At 33.9% G+C, this 19,492-nt stretch overlaps 3 protein-coding genes across 3 annotated transcripts; 1 reads left to right on the forward strand and 2 right to left on the reverse strand.

Moving 5' to 3' along the window:
• Positions 1–337: 337 nt before the first annotated feature.
• Positions 338–5,320, reverse strand: LOC109022093 (adenylyl-sulfate kinase 3-like). The gene is made up of 7 exons (XM_019004897.2): positions 4,878–5,320; positions 2,612–2,752; positions 1,879–2,028; positions 1,659–1,777; positions 1,429–1,513; positions 993–1,039; positions 338–772 (listed from the first exon to the last, which is right to left on the reverse strand). Exons 1-7 carry the CDS (start codon positions 5,065–5,067, stop codon positions 674–676), a joined length of 831 nt encoding a protein of 276 aa, XP_018860442.1. The 5' UTR covers positions 5,068–5,320; the 3' UTR covers positions 338–673.
• A 6,904-nt stretch (positions 5,321–12,224) lies between these two features.
• Positions 12,225–15,664, reverse strand: LOC109005686 (BTB/POZ domain-containing protein At3g49900-like). The gene is made up of 4 exons (XM_018984725.2): positions 15,291–15,664; positions 15,083–15,152; positions 14,250–14,786; positions 12,225–13,172 (listed from the first exon to the last, which is right to left on the reverse strand). Exons 1-4 carry the CDS (start codon positions 15,434–15,436, stop codon positions 12,420–12,422), a joined length of 1,506 nt encoding a protein of 501 aa, XP_018840270.2. The 5' UTR covers positions 15,437–15,664; the 3' UTR covers positions 12,225–12,419.
• A 1,188-nt stretch (positions 15,665–16,852) lies between these two features.
• LOC109009362 (60S ribosomal protein L26-1) lies at positions 16,853–17,582 on the forward strand. Its single transcript, XM_018989816.2, has one exon. It carries the CDS (start codon positions 16,952–16,954, stop codon positions 17,390–17,392), a length of 441 nt encoding a protein of 146 aa, XP_018845361.1. The 5' UTR covers positions 16,853–16,951; the 3' UTR covers positions 17,393–17,582.
• The last annotated feature ends 1,910 nt before the right edge of the window (positions 17,583–19,492 follow it).

The raw sequence follows: 19,492 nt of genomic DNA on the forward strand, positions 1-19,492 counted from the left end.
TTCTGCTTTTTGTCTATTGATAGACATCAACGAGGAAGAATGGGCCTTGCCTTTATTTGATTTTCAGTCTTTTAATAATCTATATCTGCCTCAATTCTGGGTTGCTCATCAATTTTTCTTGTACCATTTTCTGGGCTATATGAAGTTCATGATGTTTGAATGCGAATATGGTTTGCATGGCCTTCATTTGGTTTTCAATTCTAGCTCTTCCAAATAATTAATCTTTGATTTCTGAAAGCTATATCATCCGCCGCTCCTCAGACAACCTCCCCCTACATAGTTTCTTTCAGCCCATTTGATAATTTCTTTGGCTACAGCAAGCGCCAACAATATATAATTAAATATTTCTACAAGGTGGGCTGACTTGTTATTGCATAATAATGTCCTTGTCACCAAATGATACATACATCATACACACCAGAGCACGACTGATATCTAAATTATGGAAGCCATGCTGCACAAAGTGGCTACCACAACCCAATTAAGTAGCGACATTAATTAATCGATCGATTAATTTATCTAAAATTGGAGGAACCTTATTGAAGACCAGATCAACAAACACAGGAAACAAGTCGTTTCCTGATCACGGTCATCGCTTTTATTGCAGCAAACTACATTACACGTAAAAGGAAAGCATATCAGCAAGCAGGAAGTGAATGGCGTTTCCCAGATATCAGGCCTGCAGGTAGCCTCTCTCCTCTAAGTAAGATATCACTGTTTCAGCCATTTCACATGGGGAAATACAGTCCTCTCCCTTCTGCTGTAATACTATCTGTAGAAATAACATCCAGAGCGAAATTCCATTTTATTGAACGAACAGGGCATGAGTTGAAATGCCAGGAAACGAAGAGTCTGATGAAAAACAATCCCATAGTCCATATATCCCACAACCATAAGATTGTTCAACATTATGTCAAGTGCAAAAGTATATGCATATTTTTGCAAATTCAAGACCTCAAACATGCAAGATCTTCCTTTATGAGCATACGCACCTCGCAATTTACTGGAGGTTCATACGGATCATCAATTCCTGTAAAACCTGCAGAATGACAAATAAATATTTCAAAACATACTTTAAATTAAGAAAATTAGTACCAATTCAAATTAAACAGACGAAATTAGCAGAAGCATACTAAATCCTTTAATAGTTCAAACGGCAAGATGATAGCTAAGGTTAGAACTAAACCAAGAAAATAGACTTTCATTTTTTCTTTTTGGTGCACAGAAATGTTCTCGCAGACTAGAACTAATGACAGCAACATTATGAGATTGCATAGCAGAGAAGAAAAAAGGGTTAACACTTGAACTTCTGAGAGGGCGAAATAACTTGATTAATTTGATGCCACGTCCCGTCAGTAAACTGAGGAACACAAGGAAACAACCAATACTCTCTGTTACCACTCTTATATGCAAACTCCAACGAGATACCTTTGATCTTTCCAGATCGTGCAAGCTTGTACAGTCCCTTTGGGTCCCTTGCTTCACACACTTCCAGTGGCACATCCAGAAACACCTACAAAGTGCCATCACTCATCATTAATAGTTCATCACTGTCGACGGCCAAGAACCTCTGCTTGGTTTAAAACTCCTGTGAAAACACTCCAAGCCTATGCCCTCATATCCAAACTGCCCCCAGTGACTTTGTGACAATCACGTACCTCAATGAAATCTCCCTCTGGCAATAATGCACGGCAGTCATCTCTGTCCTTCTTGAAGGGAGATATCAAACTAGCAATGCAAATGATGCCTGCATCTGCAAATAGCTTTGCTACCTCGCCTAAAATTATGAAAATTTTGGAGTTTGCAATTAATCGTTATAAAAGATGCTACATGAACTAAAGAACAAACTTAAATCAACTGAACGTGACGAAAACTCACCAATCCTTCGTATGTTTTCTGCACGATCTTCTGCTTTAAAACTAAGGTCATTGTTTAGACCATGCCGGACATTGTCACCATCAAGAATGTAGGTCAGCTTTCCTCTCGAATGCAAGCCTCGATTCAAAGTACATGCCAAAGTGCTTTTTCCTTAAACGAGAGATAGAGAATGGATTACACAGTAGAGTAGTTAGTTGTTAGCAATGCTGGAACGTCTTTTATAAGATCCATAAAGTATTCCGAGTTCTATACATTTCAAGACATTTTTACTTCTAAATTTCATTGATTGCCAGCGCATTGCATCATAGTGACCTATCTGATTGACCTCAAACATGGTAACTCAGTCAGCAAAAGTCTACAAAGTAAGTCATCAAAGTTACCAGGTACACCAAAAAGATTGTTTATATGTTTTCCAAATTTTGTTTTCACCTTTATAATCCACGAGAGGTGTTAATGGAACCATGTCTTAATTCAGCTGAAAGGGCTAAGCTTTTGGAATTGTAATACCCTTTGTTTGACAAGGTTCTGCTTTCTGTTGCTGGGGAATTAACACAAATCCTTGAGAAACTTGCAATATCCATTCTTAAAAAAGAAAAAGTTCACAAACATGTAAATGACACAACTTCTGAATACACACATAGAACAACGTCTCCAAAAGTGTCACCAAAACTTGCCAGCACAGACACTATTCAACGATATTTCATAAAGGCAAAAGAGCAATACAATAACAAACCTGAACCACTAAGACCGGTTATCCATATGACACACCCTTTTTGCATAAGTAACTCTTGCCTATCAAATTTCTCCACTGGACATTTGTGCCATACGATGTTCGTCGACTTCCCTACGGTTGCCATCTGGTGGAAATTTTTTCCTAATTATAAGAGGTACTTCAAATCAGAACCCAGAACTTGATCCGACGAAAAACATGTATGATTAACCATGTATTCGGAACCATGTTCTGATCAGAAGCTAGATTGTGCAAACGCAAAGACGACAACAAGAAGAACAACAATAAAGTCAAAGCTGCCTTATGGGAATCTCGCAAACAAATAATTAAATCTCCGAATATAATAGAATCTACATCAAATTAAATTTTCGTAAGGTGAAGAGTTGAAGATTCTTAACTATTTAAACTGGTTCAAATTTTAAGAGATATGGTTGCGTTTGCTTGTAAGGTGGGGGAAATTCCTTTTGAACTTTTTGGTTTGAATTTGAGATGTCCAATAACCAGCGGTAGATGATGAGTTGAGATGAAACCAATTGAGATAAAAATTAAAAGTTGAATCAAATATTATTCGAATATTATTTTTTTAATATTATTATTGTTTGAGATTTGAAAAAATTAAATTGTTTATTATATTTTGTGTAAAAATTTGATAAAGTTATAATGATAAGATAAAATAAGATAAGATAAAATGCTTTCACCATCCAAATTGGGCCATCAATATAAATAGTAAGAAAAATAATAAACACATAATATTTTTCACAACATAATTCACAATTATATTTTAAAATGAGGGATATTATTATAAAATACCATATAAAAGTAACATTACTTTACAAAAATACCTTTATTTTACATAATATATTGTGAAAGTAAAATGTTAAATGTACTTAAGGAAAAACTTACTTATACACGTGTCAATTATTGATATGTTAAAAATTATGAAATTTGAAATTCAAAATTTAAATTTCAAAAGAAAACTAACAAAATAAATCTTGTAAGTAAAACTGTAAGTATATGTAGCACTACTTATTGTGAAAAGTATTGTGTGTATATCATTACTCAAATAGGAATGACAATATCTGACATGACCCGTGAACTCAACACGAACACGACATGAAATTAGAGGGTTTGGGTTTGATGTTAATAGGTTCGGGTCAAAACGCGTTAACTCGTTAAGACACGATTTATAAACGGGTCAATAACGGATCAACCTATTTAACATGAAATCAACCCGTTCTGATTCGTTTAGAATTTATTTCAAAATTAAAATTTTATTATTGTTAAGTTATAATATTAGTATTTCTCAGCATGCTTATGTTTTTTTTGTTGGAATTATAATTTTAAACATATATTCATATTTGTTATTGTATGGTTTGTAATATTGATTTTATTATATATTAAAATTTAAAAAATATTGATATATATTTTTTAAGATATTGTGATTATTAATAAATATAGATTTTAGATTTTATGTAAAGTTATGTTAATCAAGTTAAATGCGTTATGCATCTTAGTTCCATCCATTTATATGATACAAACAGGTTTAAATGAGTCGTCTCGTGTTAACATATTTTTGATTAATTATTAAACAAATCAATATAGATAACACGACACGACTCATTATCTAAATAGATTGAGTTAGAATTTAAAAGTTTGACACGTTTAACTTAACAAGTTGAGTTTGGATTGACCTATATAGTCAAATATTTATGATTTGACACGACACAAATAGGACTCGAAAACACGATTTGTCACCCCTATAATATATAAACAATAACAAATAATGCATAGCTTATTTTATGTGTACATTTTTTTATTAAAGGTCCCTCAAATTCTTACATGGAATCCTTGACCCTGGAAAGTCTACAGCTCGTTCTGATCATCATCTTATTTGATCCTTCAGACAATTGTGTAGTCTTCCATTAGTATATGGTTTTACAAGTTATCGTTCTCGTCCACCAGAAGCCTTACGGCCAACATTCCAAAACCACAGTAAACACTTTTCACAATATTTTATATAATTATATTTTAAAATTAGAGAAATATTTCGTAGAAATAACCTCACTTTTTAAATTTATCATTTACCTTGTTTTAAAATATGTGTTCTGAAATATGTGAAGATATTACTCATCTATTTTTGTTCTTGAAAAATGCTATTTGTTCTTAGAAATAAAAAGAAATTGAAGAAAAGGAAGTTCGGGTAGCTACGCGTAACTACGGTATCAGCTTGCATTATTGCGTATAAAGAACTTGAAAAGACAGAGAGTACCCGAAATGACAACACAATCATTTATCAATGACGCAGCATTGTTAGAGTAACCAGAGGTTGCTTTAACCGGCTTAAGGAAGCTGGATCTAACATCGACGCCATGGAGCGCTGCTAGTCTCTTATCGGCCTTATGATTCAATCCCATCGCATTAGTCTCCCAGAGACTCGCAGACCCCAACTTCAAGGCCATTCTAGGACAGATCGAGCAAGCACGAGGAGTTCCGACTGGGAGCAAGGTGGAAAACTTGGTTTCAGAGAAATCAGCGAGACGGAGTCGATGGAAGAGCAGAGGCTCCCGGAATAGAGAGGATTGGCAGGTGGCGTACTTGTATAGTTGTATGTTTTAAAAATGACCCTGCGTGTGCTTGTGCGGGGGTTTGGGAAGTGGAAAGCCTTGCTGTTATTTGGTGGGCGGCGAGGGAGACTTCCAATAGGAAAATTAGTGTTCTTTCCTTCCTTTAAATAGTGGAAATTGGAATAGAAGGATTGTGAAAGAAAAGGGGGAACGCATCTTAAGGAGGTTTAGATTCTTATCTGATCTTATTTTGTAATTATAATTTTTTAAATTTTTTATATAAATATAATAAACGATTCAATTTTTTAAAATTTTAAAATAATATTATTATTAAAAATAATATTTTAATAATATTTTATTCAACTTTTAAATTCTATTTAAAATTATCTCATATTATCTCACTATTTAAACAAAACCGTTTTACATGTATAAATCTTGTACAAATCTTTTGTAAAATTGAAAGTCTCATAAAAAAAAATTATATCTTTTCATAAAAAAATTATATCTTTTCATAACATAATCTATTTTTTTATATAAAAACTTTCGTAAAATTTGTATAATTAAAACTTCTATATATTATTACACTAAAAGAAAGAAAAATTATTTACATCAGTCTCAACACACTTAGTGTATTGAGTTAAAAAAAAAAAATGAAACCATGGTATGTGGAGAGCGTAGACTGATGTATAACCGGCCTCTAAAAGAAGAGTAATGCTACATATAGTCGTGGAATATGTAAACGTCATACAGTCGTTTTGAAAAGAAGGGGGTCCACTATTAAAAAATTAATTTCTTTTCATGTGGGTTTCATATTTATTTTTTTTTTTTAAAACGATTGCATGACGCTTACACACTCACAACTGCAAGTATCATTTCTCCTAAAAGAAATTGGTTTCGGTGCACGCACGCGCTTGTTGAAGCTAGGGGTTGGGTGTGCAATGTGATTTAATGTGAGGACGAGAACATGGTGGGATATTTCCCGGCGAATACACATAAGATAGCATTTGTGGGATAAATCATAATTACTGTTTAGGAACACAAGTTCTAGATATTATTATTTTTATTATTTATAAATTATTTATTCTTTTTCATAAACTATTTATTATTATTTTATTACTATTTATAAATTATTTCATTATTATTTATAAATTATCTAAAATATTCTCAGTCTCCAAATAAAACTTCTTCTATCTACAAGAAAATAGTACTTATCATTATTGAGATATTATATGTTTCTTGGAATGATGATAACTGATATATAAGAAAATAAATCACCTTATAGAAGTTTCTAGTTTGGATCATGCTATAGTCACCACTCCTGTTGGGAGTTACAGTTAGTTAAAATTTTATTTTTTTTATTTTTTTATATATATATTTTTAACACTTTTAAATATTTTAAAAAAATTATAATATTATTTAAAAATATTTTCTTAATCACTAAGTTAAAAAATAAAATAAAAAATACAGCAGTAGGGCGGTAGAATGGAGAGCCCGAGGTCATGACCACGAGTACTGTACCACATAGAGGTATAAATTTAAATCGAAAAACTAGAAAATCGAACTGGTTGGTCCAATTTTGAACCGGTCCGGTCCGGAACCGGTTTCTATATTATAAAAACCGGCTGAAACAGGTCCAGTTTTGGTTCCGTAATTTTCGAAACTGGACCGGACGGAACCGGACCGGTTGGAAAATATATATATATAAATTAATTTTATATATTATACAAAATATTTATATATATGTTTTATTTATATATAATATATAATAATATATTAAATTATTTCATATATGATATATAATTATATATCATATATGAAATAATTTCATATTATAATTTATAAATTATAACATAAAATATTAATTTTAAATATGAACATTTGTAATTTGTTTAATCATATGTTATTAATATAATTATATATAAGATAATATTATTATAATTTATAAAATAAAAATTTAATCTTAAAAATGAAAATTTAATTAATCATATGTTTTAAACATAATATATATTAATTTTATCATAAGAATTAACATTTTATTATATGTTTTTTACATTTTAAAAAAACTGAAAAACCGAACCAGACCGGAAACCGGTAAAATCGAATGTACCAGTTTAGGAGGGTAACCGGGATATAATCGGTTTTGAAAAATGAAAAACCGGTACATACCGATTCGATCATAGATTTTGTCTAAAACCGGACCGGTTACACCCCTAGTGCCCACATGACATTGACGTACATGCAGGTTTCAATTCAATTCAATTCGCAATTAATAAAATTTATAAGCATATATAGTTTAGACTTGGAAATATCATTTGCAGAAATATGATTTCGTCTGAGATTGGATCCTTCCAACCTTATTTTGGCATAAGGAGGAGGGGTAGGCGAAGTTTAATTTGTTTGGAAGAGTAATGCCTATATAGTTCATCAAGTTTTAATTAATGAAACATTTCTCAGAATGCAGTACTTGTACGTACGTGGAAATTAAAACATGAATTATTCTGTGCATGTGATGTAATAGTTTACCAAACATTTATATTTGCGGGCCCTCGTATACATGTAGCCACTCAATACCATGGCTACATCATTACTGCTATTAATAAATAGTTAAGCATATGCAGCACGCGCGACAGCTGTCACACAACACAATTTTTTTTTTCTTTCAGCAAATAGAACTTTATAGATAAACTAGAGATTATCCCTTACAACCTTTTCAAACCAACATATTACAATAAAAAAAGAAAAAAGAGAAATTTGGAATCAAAAATATGGCTCCATCCATTTTCCACAAAAAAAAAAAAAACTGCTTTATGAGATTTTTATATAATTTAATAAACAAACTATAGAATTGCAACTACAAGCTGACACAATACAATTATATATTATATGTATGCATTTTTTATTTCCTACAAAGAATTGGTAGGCAAATATATATATCTATTCTATTATATAAGTAGCTATCTAACTGCTACAGTGATTTTTTTCTTATTTTTTCGTTAATTTTCATTCTTTTTCTATTAACTTTAGTTTTTCCATTAATGTGTAATAGTGAATAAGATGCGAAGCAATTGACCTACAACCCCAAGCGTAACACCATGCACACCATGGCCGAGCTGCTAGTAGCCAGATTCTTATGTTATCTGCCCCTTTGGTTGAGCAAGAGGGCCATTTAAATTTTGCAAGCACTTCTTTTGTAAGCACTCCTTAGGTGCTAATTATTGTAACATTTTTATGTTTGCAGGGACGGTGGCTGGGGGAAAGGGATGAGGCTAAAGAGGGAAGCTGATGCCGTCGGCGTGGGCTGGCTGCGACGTCGTTGGGTTTCGCAAGGGTGAACCAGAGAGAGCTTTACGGGGAGATGGAATAGGACGAGGTGGGATGGGGGTGCCGAGGCGAGGTGGTGGACGGCGTGCAAGGTTCTCTACAACAGGAATAAGAAAGGGGAGAGAGAGGCTGGGGGTGTGGCACAGGAGGTGGGAGATGAAATAAGATAGGATTTTCACCTTTCGACTAAAACGACAGTGTTTAAAATGGGTTGGGCTCACATGCCACGGGTGGGCCTATTCTCCACCCCTTTTGGCTCAAAACAGATCACACAAAAAAAAAAAAAAATTCCTATCCTAACCCACTGCACAAAAGGCCCAAACTTGAAAAGCAATCAAAAAAATAAAATAAAATAAACAATAAAAATAGTAATAAATAATTTAAAACACACTAATTTTTAGGGTCTCACATTTTGCACCGTTCGTCAAATTGTCTCTAAATTTAATTTACCTCTTGAGTCCAATAAATATCATTTGTGTGTGATTCATGTCAACAAGCAAAAAGTTATTGTTCTTTTACTTTATTCATTTCTACTTATTATCTTTATTCAAGTGCTTTTCCTGAAACTAAGCCTGTAAGTGCCACTTTCTATTAATTTTTTCAGGATGGTAGGTCGAGCAGCATTTATAGGAAACCATCAATAGATTCTTTCAAACAATTACACTGGGGTTGTCCATCCACCAGAGGTTAAGGGTGGACCGGACCGGTTTTACAGGTTTTGAACCGGTCCGATCCGGAACCGGTTTTTAAAATATAAAAACCGATCGGTTCTAGTCCGGTGCCGGTTCCGGGATTTTTTGACCCGGACCGGGCCGGTTGATTAAAAAAAATAAAAAATTATATTTTTATATATAAGTTTTATACAAAATATTTTATATATATTAAATAGTAATATATATAAGTTTTATATATAATGTATAATTATAAATTTTTATGTGAAATTTTATATATAATATATATTCATATATGAAATAATTTCTTATTATAATTTATAAATTATTACATAAAATGTTAATACTAAATCACTAAAAGTTTATAACTAATACTAATATATAACTTATAACTATACAAATAGTCTAATATTAATACTATTATATAGTCTAATATATTAATAAATGTATAAAACAGTTTTTTTAAAATCAAAATTTTTTTTTTATAAACAAAATTTTAATAACAAATTGTGAAATTTATATTTTAGAAAAACTAAAAAACCAGACCGGATCGAAATCGGTAAAACCGTAAGTACCGGTTTAGGAGGGTAACCGGTGCGTAATCAGTTTTGAAAAATACAAAACCGGTACATACCGGTTCGGTCCTAGATTTTATCCAAAACCGGACCGGACAGGACCGATTACACCCCTACCAGAGGTACCTGATAGAATTTTGGCTTCATGATCAAATAGAAGAGAGTTTAATGTTAATCTGGATGACATGTTTTTAATTTATAAGTGGTTGAGTTTCCTTTCTTGAGCTAGTGTTTGTGAATATATTGTAATATGGGTATCTTTAAAATGATGGCTGCATTTGGTAGTACCAAGCTTTTTTTTAGCCTTTTGCGATATCTTTCCTAGGGCATAAATTTTTGATGAGTAAAAATTAGTTCAAAACTTTATTTTGTGAATATATGGTAGTTTTCTATAAAACTTGACATAATTTTTACTGTCCAACAGAGAAATATATAAACTATGGGAATACCCCTAAATCACACAATTAAATAAAAACCATTTAAAACTAGAAATGAGAAGAGTATACAGCTTTACGTTATATCCCCCCCTCCCCTCCCCTCCCCTCCCCTCCCCTCATTCTCCTGAAAACAAGAAAAAATGTTTGGAAGTCCCATCTAATATATCATTGATCAATAAATAGCATTTTGAAATTTAGCTCATAATTGAATACTTTTTTTTGTTTGTTATAAGTAACTATTATTTAACAAAAGTTATTGTGATCATATGATTATTGAGTTATCTCTTATTTCAAAGTTAATGTGTTGTATTGCATAATGTACAAAAGTGACTAGCAATAGACTTATATAAAATTAACATATTTGAAGGATGTTGTAACACACAAAGAGAATAGGTGATTTAACTTGGTGTAGATTTTGATCAACTCAAGCAACAGCGTCACAAAATATTGAATGTGCTCTTAATTAATCTCATAGAAGATTGAATGATCAAATCTTTTGTTTTCTTTTGAAGAAAGGATTTAAACAAATCTTTTGTTTTCTAATTTATCAAAACATGTCATTATTAAACTCACTAACTTATCATTATTCAAAGATATTTCTTAAAATTTATTTTTTTATGCATTAAATTATGCATTTATTATTTTTTTTGATAAAAAATCATATATTTTTTTTTAATTAAAAATCTTGTCTCACTCAACTAAACAAACGTAATCTGACCATATATATATATAAAACTGGCCAGTCATATCAGCAAGACACAACTACTACTTCATAATTAATTAATTCTGTCATTCAATATGATTTTGTCCGATTTGGTTTGGTACCTCAATTGATGATTGTCGACGTGATATTGACTGATTGACAAAATGTCATGCATGCATGTGTCTCCTTACTCCCTCCCAGCAACCAAAAAAAAGTCCACGATCTTTCTCCAATTTTCTTTCTTTCCCTTCCTTCTGATCATATATCTCTCGCTACTGTATTGGATTGATTCTTCCTTCGGTCTGTGGCACCAGATATGCATAATTTAATCCGAGTAACGCAATATAAAGTCGTATAATATATAAGAATGGTATAATTATTTTATAAAAAAATAAAATCTATTATTAAAATTTTTTTTTTTTTTAAATAATTACGAAACATTTATACTCTTATGACTGTAAATATTATTTTTTATTTAATAAAATCCGTATCTTCTTCTTAGAGCATTGGCAATGGACTAGCCAAATGTCAATGCAAGTCTAAACTTTAGCTAGATGTGAGAAAAAGCCTTCACATTGGACTAGCCAATGGTCCAAAGCTTAAGATTTGATGAATAGTAAATCTTAAGTCTTCTCCAAATATGGCTAGCTACTATTCACAATGGAAATTAATATTTAATTATTTAATCACTTCTCTCTCTCTTTGAATGGTAAAACATGCATGGCATGCATATTATTTTTATTGATTGATAGAGTAGACACATTATTTCTACAAAGCATGAAGATCTAAAAAATATATAAATTGTATTTGCAAAAAAATATATATATATATAATATTATATTATTATTTTAACTTTATAATGACTAGTCCAATGTGGACTCACCTAGTCAAAAATTGATATTATAGCTAAAAATTAAGATTCTAGCCAAATTTTAGACTTGGCAATAGCTAGATCATTGCCAATGCTCTTAGCTAGGTTTCGAGAAATTTGTTTTAGCTTTTGGGCCAGTTCCTGTTATTGGGCCTCGAGGGCCTTGTAAAAGGTATATATTTTGCCCTTTTTGGGCCGGCCTCATTGGTCATAATACGTATTAAGACTCGGGCCGGTCATTGTTCGTTCTATAGTTGATGCCTGAAGGGGTTTGGTTGTCCCATATTCAATAGTTCCATGCATCCTCTGATTGTCCCCAACCTGCTTATAAACTGTTCTTTATTTAATCGTAGAAAACCCAAATCTAATTAAATGCTGAAATTTTAAAACCTTTCAGTAGTTTGGCCTAATTATTAAATTAAATTTAAAAAGAAAAAAAACAAAGTAATGATGATCATTTAATATTCGCTCGGAGAAACCAAAGTAAATCACCATAGAATTTCCCAATTCCATTTCTGTACACAAAGCAGAGACAACAAGTGCAATAAGGTCCTACAAACACGTGTCAAATTAATTAAACATCCAGCCTAGAAAATAACTGAAGGAGAGAAAGCACCTACGTAATTAAAAACAATTCTCTCTACTTAGGATATCATCCCTACGTACGTATTAGCCATGATCTAATTCATGATCTCCTGCCCCCTTTCGATCCATTGATCTGCCCGTGCTTGATTTTCTACTCTCAATCCCATTCGTTGATGGTGATTTTGATATCCAGAACGCACTCTTTAATCCATTTATCAGCCTCCTCCGAATATTCTTTGGAGGCATTGTCGACCCAATATTATTACAAGAGCCCTTATCCCAGGATGAAGACTCTCCTACTGCTTTTTCTCCTGATCTCACATGGCAGAACCGAAAGCTGGCCGAAGAAGCAGATCCTCTTTCACCTCTTTCTATCTTATTCTCCGAACCATAGTGGAAACTCGAAGACCGATCTGACCCCATTAAAATGCTTCTCTGCAATATGTCAGGCTTATTCAAGAGCTTCTTCATGACGTTTAGCTCTTTCTCCAGGCTCTGTATGCGAGAGCTCGTTGCATCCATTGCGGCCTTAAGATGGGCTGCCTGGCGAAGAGCCGCCTCACGCTGAAGAATCGCTCCGAGGGTTGTGGGGCCGTCGTCTTTGCTGCTGCTCCTGATCCGTTGCCTGCGAGGTTGGATGTGATCCGCGGCAGTACTGGAGATCAAAATGGAGCGCCGGGTGTTGAGCTGCTCCATCAACATGGCTCGGACTATGAATCTAAGTGGCATTATAGGGTTTTGCACTGCCTCTAAGAGGAGTTGGGATGAGAGCTTGTTACAGTCAATGGAGTTGCATATTTGGGCTTTCAGGTCATCCGATATCTTGCCACTGTATCCCTGGTATATGTAAAATGAATAAGAAGCATTTTTCTTTTCTTTTAAACAAAAAGGTTACCAAAATACAGAAACCATTGTTCCAAAAAAGAGACAGCCTCTATTGATTAAGTAGGAACTCGTACATTTACAGAAGTAATTTGGAGATCATGCAGATAATAGTTGGCTTTATGGTACTTTTGGAGCAGATGGCAGTGATGTGATCAGTGATATATATATATATTATATATATATATATCCAGTTTGTTCCCACTAAAAGAACAAATTATGAAAATGTATAACAAGCATCAATTTGACTCATATAACCTCGCTCAAACGAAATACATGATCAATTCTTTTGTAATTAATCACTAGAGGGGCTGATTCAGTAGTAAAATTCATTAAGAAGAGGTTATTAATTAGTTCTCATTTAAATGATGAGAAAAGATGAAATGAGATGGATTGAGACCATCTCAACATCCAAATAAGGCCTTAAGAGTTTTCATATGCACAATGTTGATTTGGATTACTAAAAATATCATGTCCAAACTCTAAGATTATCAAAAAATTTATTATTATCCATGTGAATCACTTGGATTTAGATAAATATTATGACACATACTTTATATATTTATTTCCTTTGACTCGAAGTGTTAAGAGTAATTTCAAAAACACTCTTTGAAACTTTTATCATGCCAGCAAAGCAAGCCAATTACAGTCACAAAATTTTTTATAAAATTAAATCTATAAATTGACACGATCTAGATTTCATATAATATGTTAGATTTATTTTATAATAAAAATAATTTTTATAATCTAATATATCACATCAAAATATATTAATTTTTATTTTTATTTTTGTGACATCTTTCTTTTTATAGTTAAAACATTTATCTATATAATTTTATCTGTCTCGAGCTATAAGGAGCCTGAATGGGATCCCCAACCTTTAGCATTTCATTTCTTATTTTAAACAAATAAAATCTTCCTAAATCCAATTAAATGGCCGCTAGCCAATTAAGCTTAAAAGCTATATTATTCCAAAAAGGGTAAGAATTGGAAAAGAGAAAAGAGTGGAGTAGATAAGCCTCAGTGCCTGACCTTGAAGTAAAGATCAACCGTCCTGTAAAGCACGTCATGGCTCGTTAACCGACGGTGCATGGACGTCGCCACTATTAGAAAATCCTCGGGTGACATCGCTATGACGTCGTCGAAACAAGCCACATTGACTCCGTCACCACCACCACCACCCTCCACTACTGAACTACTCAAGGCTTCAACACACCTGCTCACCAGATACGCCGTCGTTTCCGCCTCCGGAAGCAGAGGCAGGCACGACCGGAAAACTATGGACGCGTACTCTCGGTTAACGTTGATAATCCGACGGAAGTATGCCTCCGTTATCTGCATGAGGTTCTCCTCCTCGCCATCGCCATTGGTGTCCGCCATTTCCAGTAGCTCGGCTGCCGTTCTGAGAGCAGCGATGTTGAACGGTGTCAGGACGATGTGGCTCCCGTAACAGAAGTCGGCTACAAGAGAGAAGGTTTCGGGCGTTATGTGGAGCGGTGGAGAGAGTGTGAAGTCCGAGATTTCCGTTATTTCTCGATTAAAGTAGGTGCTTCTTGTTGTCAGGGCATCCTATGAAGAAGATGAGACACATAATAAGTGACCCCTGGCTTTTCCATTAATTACTCACCTGCTAATGTCTGCAAATTAATTAGCACCCTATTGATGATGAAATTTTCTTTTATTTTCGCCCCATCAGGGTAAAAAAATTACAAACAGCACTCTTATTTATAAAAAATTTGAATGTGATTGTAATTACCCAGGTGTCACGCAAGAAAACATCTTAATTTATAAGCCAGCAACTCGACCGGAATCAATGGAAGATAAAAAAAGACAAGAAAATGGACCGTGAATCGACAACAACTAACCTTGTGCAGATGGAAGCACCTTCCATGAACACGAACCAAGATGTCTGTCTTCTGCCCCCTTGCCAACGACCTAATTAAAAATAGTTGCTTAAGATATTACACATGAGAGTTTTCTGCAACTCAAGTGAAACTGATATAGACGAAGAAAAAAAAATCAGTAAAAGTAGGAAAAAGAAGGGGAAATATATAAAAGGAATTACGTAGGTACCATGCCTGTACTCTGGTATGGAGATCAGGAGTAGGAGGAGAGGAGAGATCAGTTGGAGAAAGAGAAGGGGAGGAGGAAGCTGAGAATCCATATTCTTTTTCTTCGTCTATCGTTTTCACAATACCTAGATGTTTCCAAGCCCTCATTGCGTTAATCTTAGATAGTTTCTCCAGGCCCAGCAGCTCCAAATTGATCACACAGAGAGACAGAGAGAGTATAGCAGATCAAGAGTTTACTCGATCTATTCAAAAACTAATTTGAATAATGCTTCTGCTACGTCTCGGCCTATGAGGAGCATTAGGGTTTTGGGGAAGGTGGGAAATTCCGTGCTGGGTTATGGATGCCAAGGGGTAAGGTGTATTAATGGCACGCATGTGATGACTCATAAATGCTAGCCTTAACTCATCCTTTCATAACCTTTCGTTTTTTTTCTTTTTTCTTTTTTTATTTTTTGAATTCTGACGTACTTAATTCATGACCAGTTCTAGACAGAGATCAGTAGAGATGTCTTGGTGTTATATCGGATTTGAAATTTTAAAAATACGCAACTTTGGCATATTTCTTTTATATATATAAAAAAAAAAAAAAAAAGTTATAGAATTGTGATTTACGTGAGAAAAATGAGTGATTTACGTGAAAAAATAAGTGTGTGAGATTTACACATTTTAAAACTCTATTTAGTATTATTCATATATATTTTAGACTTTTCTACGGATAAATCTTTGAGTCTAATCATCTAAATACCTTCTTCATCTTCCCATTTATTTAAATAAATGAAATTTAGATGTTTGCGGCAATTTTGCATGCCTTTGAAAATATCCATTAATTATATGATTATGAGATCGTTGGAGGCAAAAGTTGAGATAATTGCTCATTAAATAAGTCTTGAATGTGCAAAATTGACATGTTTTGTCAAGGTGATCTAGTTGATGATCAACATCTCCTTAATTCTTCGCAAATCTAATACATGAAACAAAATTAAAACTATATTGTATTCTACACAGTAAAATTTCTTTGTTTATGATTTCGTATCAAATGATCACATCAATATTTAATATTTTTAAAATTTGATATAATATGATAATTTTGAAGTGATAACGCCTTGTTTATTTTTACAGATAAGATTAAATTAGTTCAGTTGAATTGATATTAAAGTTAAAAGTTGAATAAAATATTATTAAATTATATATATTTTAATATTATTTTTATTTTAAGATTTGAAAAAATTAAATTTTTTATTTTATTTTATTTTATATAAAAATTATAATAATTAGATAAAATAAAATAAATTAAGAAGAGTTATGGAGATAAACCAACATGAACACCCAGAGCCTTTTTTTGGGTGGCACAGGGTTGTAAAATCAGACCCGAATAGATGCAAACGTGGGCTTATACGACAGTAAGCCTGTCCCGAATAATTTGGACTGTTTAAAGGACCCGATTCAGTAAGTTTAAAGGATGTGGCCCGAATGATATGTCGCGGTCCGAACAAAGCTGACTCACAGCCACTCAATCGGAGGCCGGAACAAAACCCTACCCTTATACGGCACCGTTTGCAAAGGATACCATTTCCTTTATAAATCCGAAGAAACCCTAGCCAACCCCCCTTATTCTCCCATTCTGCCCAGCCGTTTCCTTCGAGAGCGAGAGAGAGCGCCAAGATGAAGTACAACCCAAGAGTCTCGAGCTCTCGCCGCAAAAGCCGGAAGGCACACTTCACGGCGCCGTCGAGCGTGAGGCGCGTGCTGATGAGCGCGCCGCTCTCGAACGACTTGAGGAGCAAGTACAACGTGCGGTCGATGCCGGTGCGCAAGGACGATGAAGTCCAGGTGGTGCGCGGGACGTACAAGGGTCGCGAGGGCAAGGTGGTCCAGGTATATCGCCGGAAGTGGGTCATACACATCGAGCGGATCACCCGCGAGAAGGTGAACGGGTCCACTGTCAACGTCGGCATCAATCCATCCAAGGTGGTAATCACCAAGCTCCGCCTCGACAAGGACCGTAAGTCCCTCCTCGACCGCAAGGCCAAGGGTCGCTCTGCTGCGGACAAGGACAAGGGCTCCAAATTCACTGCCGAGGATATCATGCAGGCTGTCGATTAATTCAATATATGAAGGAAACATTTTTCTGGGACTGTCAAGCTTCCGTTATTACCTTTAGTATGTTTTTGAATGTTATATTTGTTGGATCTAAATATTTGGGTCTCTCGGAGATCTGGATGTTTTGGTGTTTAAGTGATGAATGCGAAATTTCTGAGTTTCTGCTAATAATTGTTTTTTGGGTTTTTATTCATGTTTATAGCGTTTTGGTGATTCCCTTGCTGTTTGAAGTTAATTCTCTTAGCTGCATGGCTTTTAACTATGATATTTTCGTTAACAATGTGTGCGATTTCGATATATTTACTTATATAAATGTTGTGATCTTTCAAAGACATGGCTTTTAACTCGAATTCTTGAGGTTCATTTGCACCTTACTGGTTTAGAGATTCTAGGTGATGTATGGTCTTAGTTGTATGCTTTTGTAGGTCTTGTTTAACTTGTAGTTTGTGATTTTATTTTTCTGAGATGTGAATGTCAGTATGGATCATTTGGGTTTTTACCAAATGAATTTTATCGTAATAATGATGATGCTGCTTTTGTGACTGTTGATGCATGAGATTGGTAAATGTTAGATGCTAATTAGATATCCCTTACACTACCCGTGTCCTTCAACGAGGACTGCACAGTGCACATCATTGTCATCAAAAAAACTTATAAAAAACAAATGTTAATTATATAATGAAGGGACTTTACATAGTTAGGTGTGACCCAATTTAATTTTCCTATGATAAAGCATTAATGTCTATATTTTTGTTATACTTGATATAGAATGATTCTAACCCGTTCGCTTGTAATCATATGTTGTTGATTATGCTTATGAAGGTGTAGTTGATTCGAGCAATTTTGTTTCATGTAGATCTTCTTAATTCGGGCTTGAGGCATTTTAATGGATAATTGTATTGCTTCAAGTTGTTCTTTTGAACCCTTGATCATAAAGAAATTATGTTTATGAAGGCCTTAGTTGATTTTTGTGTTACTGCCCATAAAGAAATTATGTGCTTTTGATGTAACCTGAATTAGTTCAGAGTTGATTTGAGTTATGTTATTTACAACTCTGGTGTAATAAATACATCAGAGAAACACTTCATCTGCAAAGGCACAAAGGCGTCTAATAAAAGTAAATTTATTGTGATATGTTAGATCTAGTTTACAGTAAAAAGAATTATATCAATCAGTGAGTTTATTTTTGTGAGATTTCTTTGCGGATCTAGCATTTCTCATTCATCAATTAATGTGACTGTAAGATCTAATATATTCATCAAAAGTACCAAAATTTTATTTACAGAAACCTGTATTGCACGCTTTCATATCATCGGCGTTTCTAATCTTAGTGGGAAACCTGGGGCATTAATAGCATGGCAATGCATATGTTTCAGACAATTAGTGCTGCCTCTGATAAATGACTTAATTTTAGTTCAACATTAATGTCTGTGTTAGATGAATTTCATTTGGAACTTTGTGAGGAACGTTTTCTTTCTGTGACATGTCGAGCTGCTGCTTTGAGTCAGGTGATGGAACCTAGAATAGTCATGTAAGGTGCCGTGAAGTGTGAGAATGTTAATAGCGATTGTGTTCGAAGCCTCCATCCATTTGTCAGAAGAGGTAAATTTCTGCTAGATTATAAAGTGAAATCGAGTGTTATATAGATATTTTGATGTCCTAAAAGTAAAAACGCGGCAAAAACTTGAGCTAAACTCGAGATGGAGATCAAGAGATTGGGACACAGGCCACTGAGGTTTGTCTTCGATACCAGCGCAGTGATCAAACATGTCTTTCCCTCATAAATTGTTACATCCAGTTGGAACACTGATTTACGTCAAATACCCATATTCCCAGTACTCAAAATGTGTCGCTGCATTCACCAACCTCTGTGCAGGATAGTTTCTCTAGCATGTACGGACGTCACACTTTGAATTCCCACTCCTTGTTCCGTAATTGGAGAATTTGATGTAACGAGGTTGTAGTATTTGCGAGGATCTGGGTATTAGTCAATTTAGATACGTGGTTATGTTTTGAGATCCCACTCCTACAACTTTAAAGGCTTGTCGTTCGTTATGCCTTGGAAGCATTTGGATCTTCGTTGTCATGCTTTAAGTGCCTGAA

The sequence above is a fragment of the Juglans regia genome, chromosome 7 (assembly GCF_001411555.2).
Source record: "Juglans regia cultivar Chandler chromosome 7, Walnut 2.0, whole genome shotgun sequence".
NCBI classification, from domain to species: domain Eukaryota; kingdom Viridiplantae; phylum Streptophyta; class Magnoliopsida; order Fagales; family Juglandaceae; genus Juglans; species Juglans regia.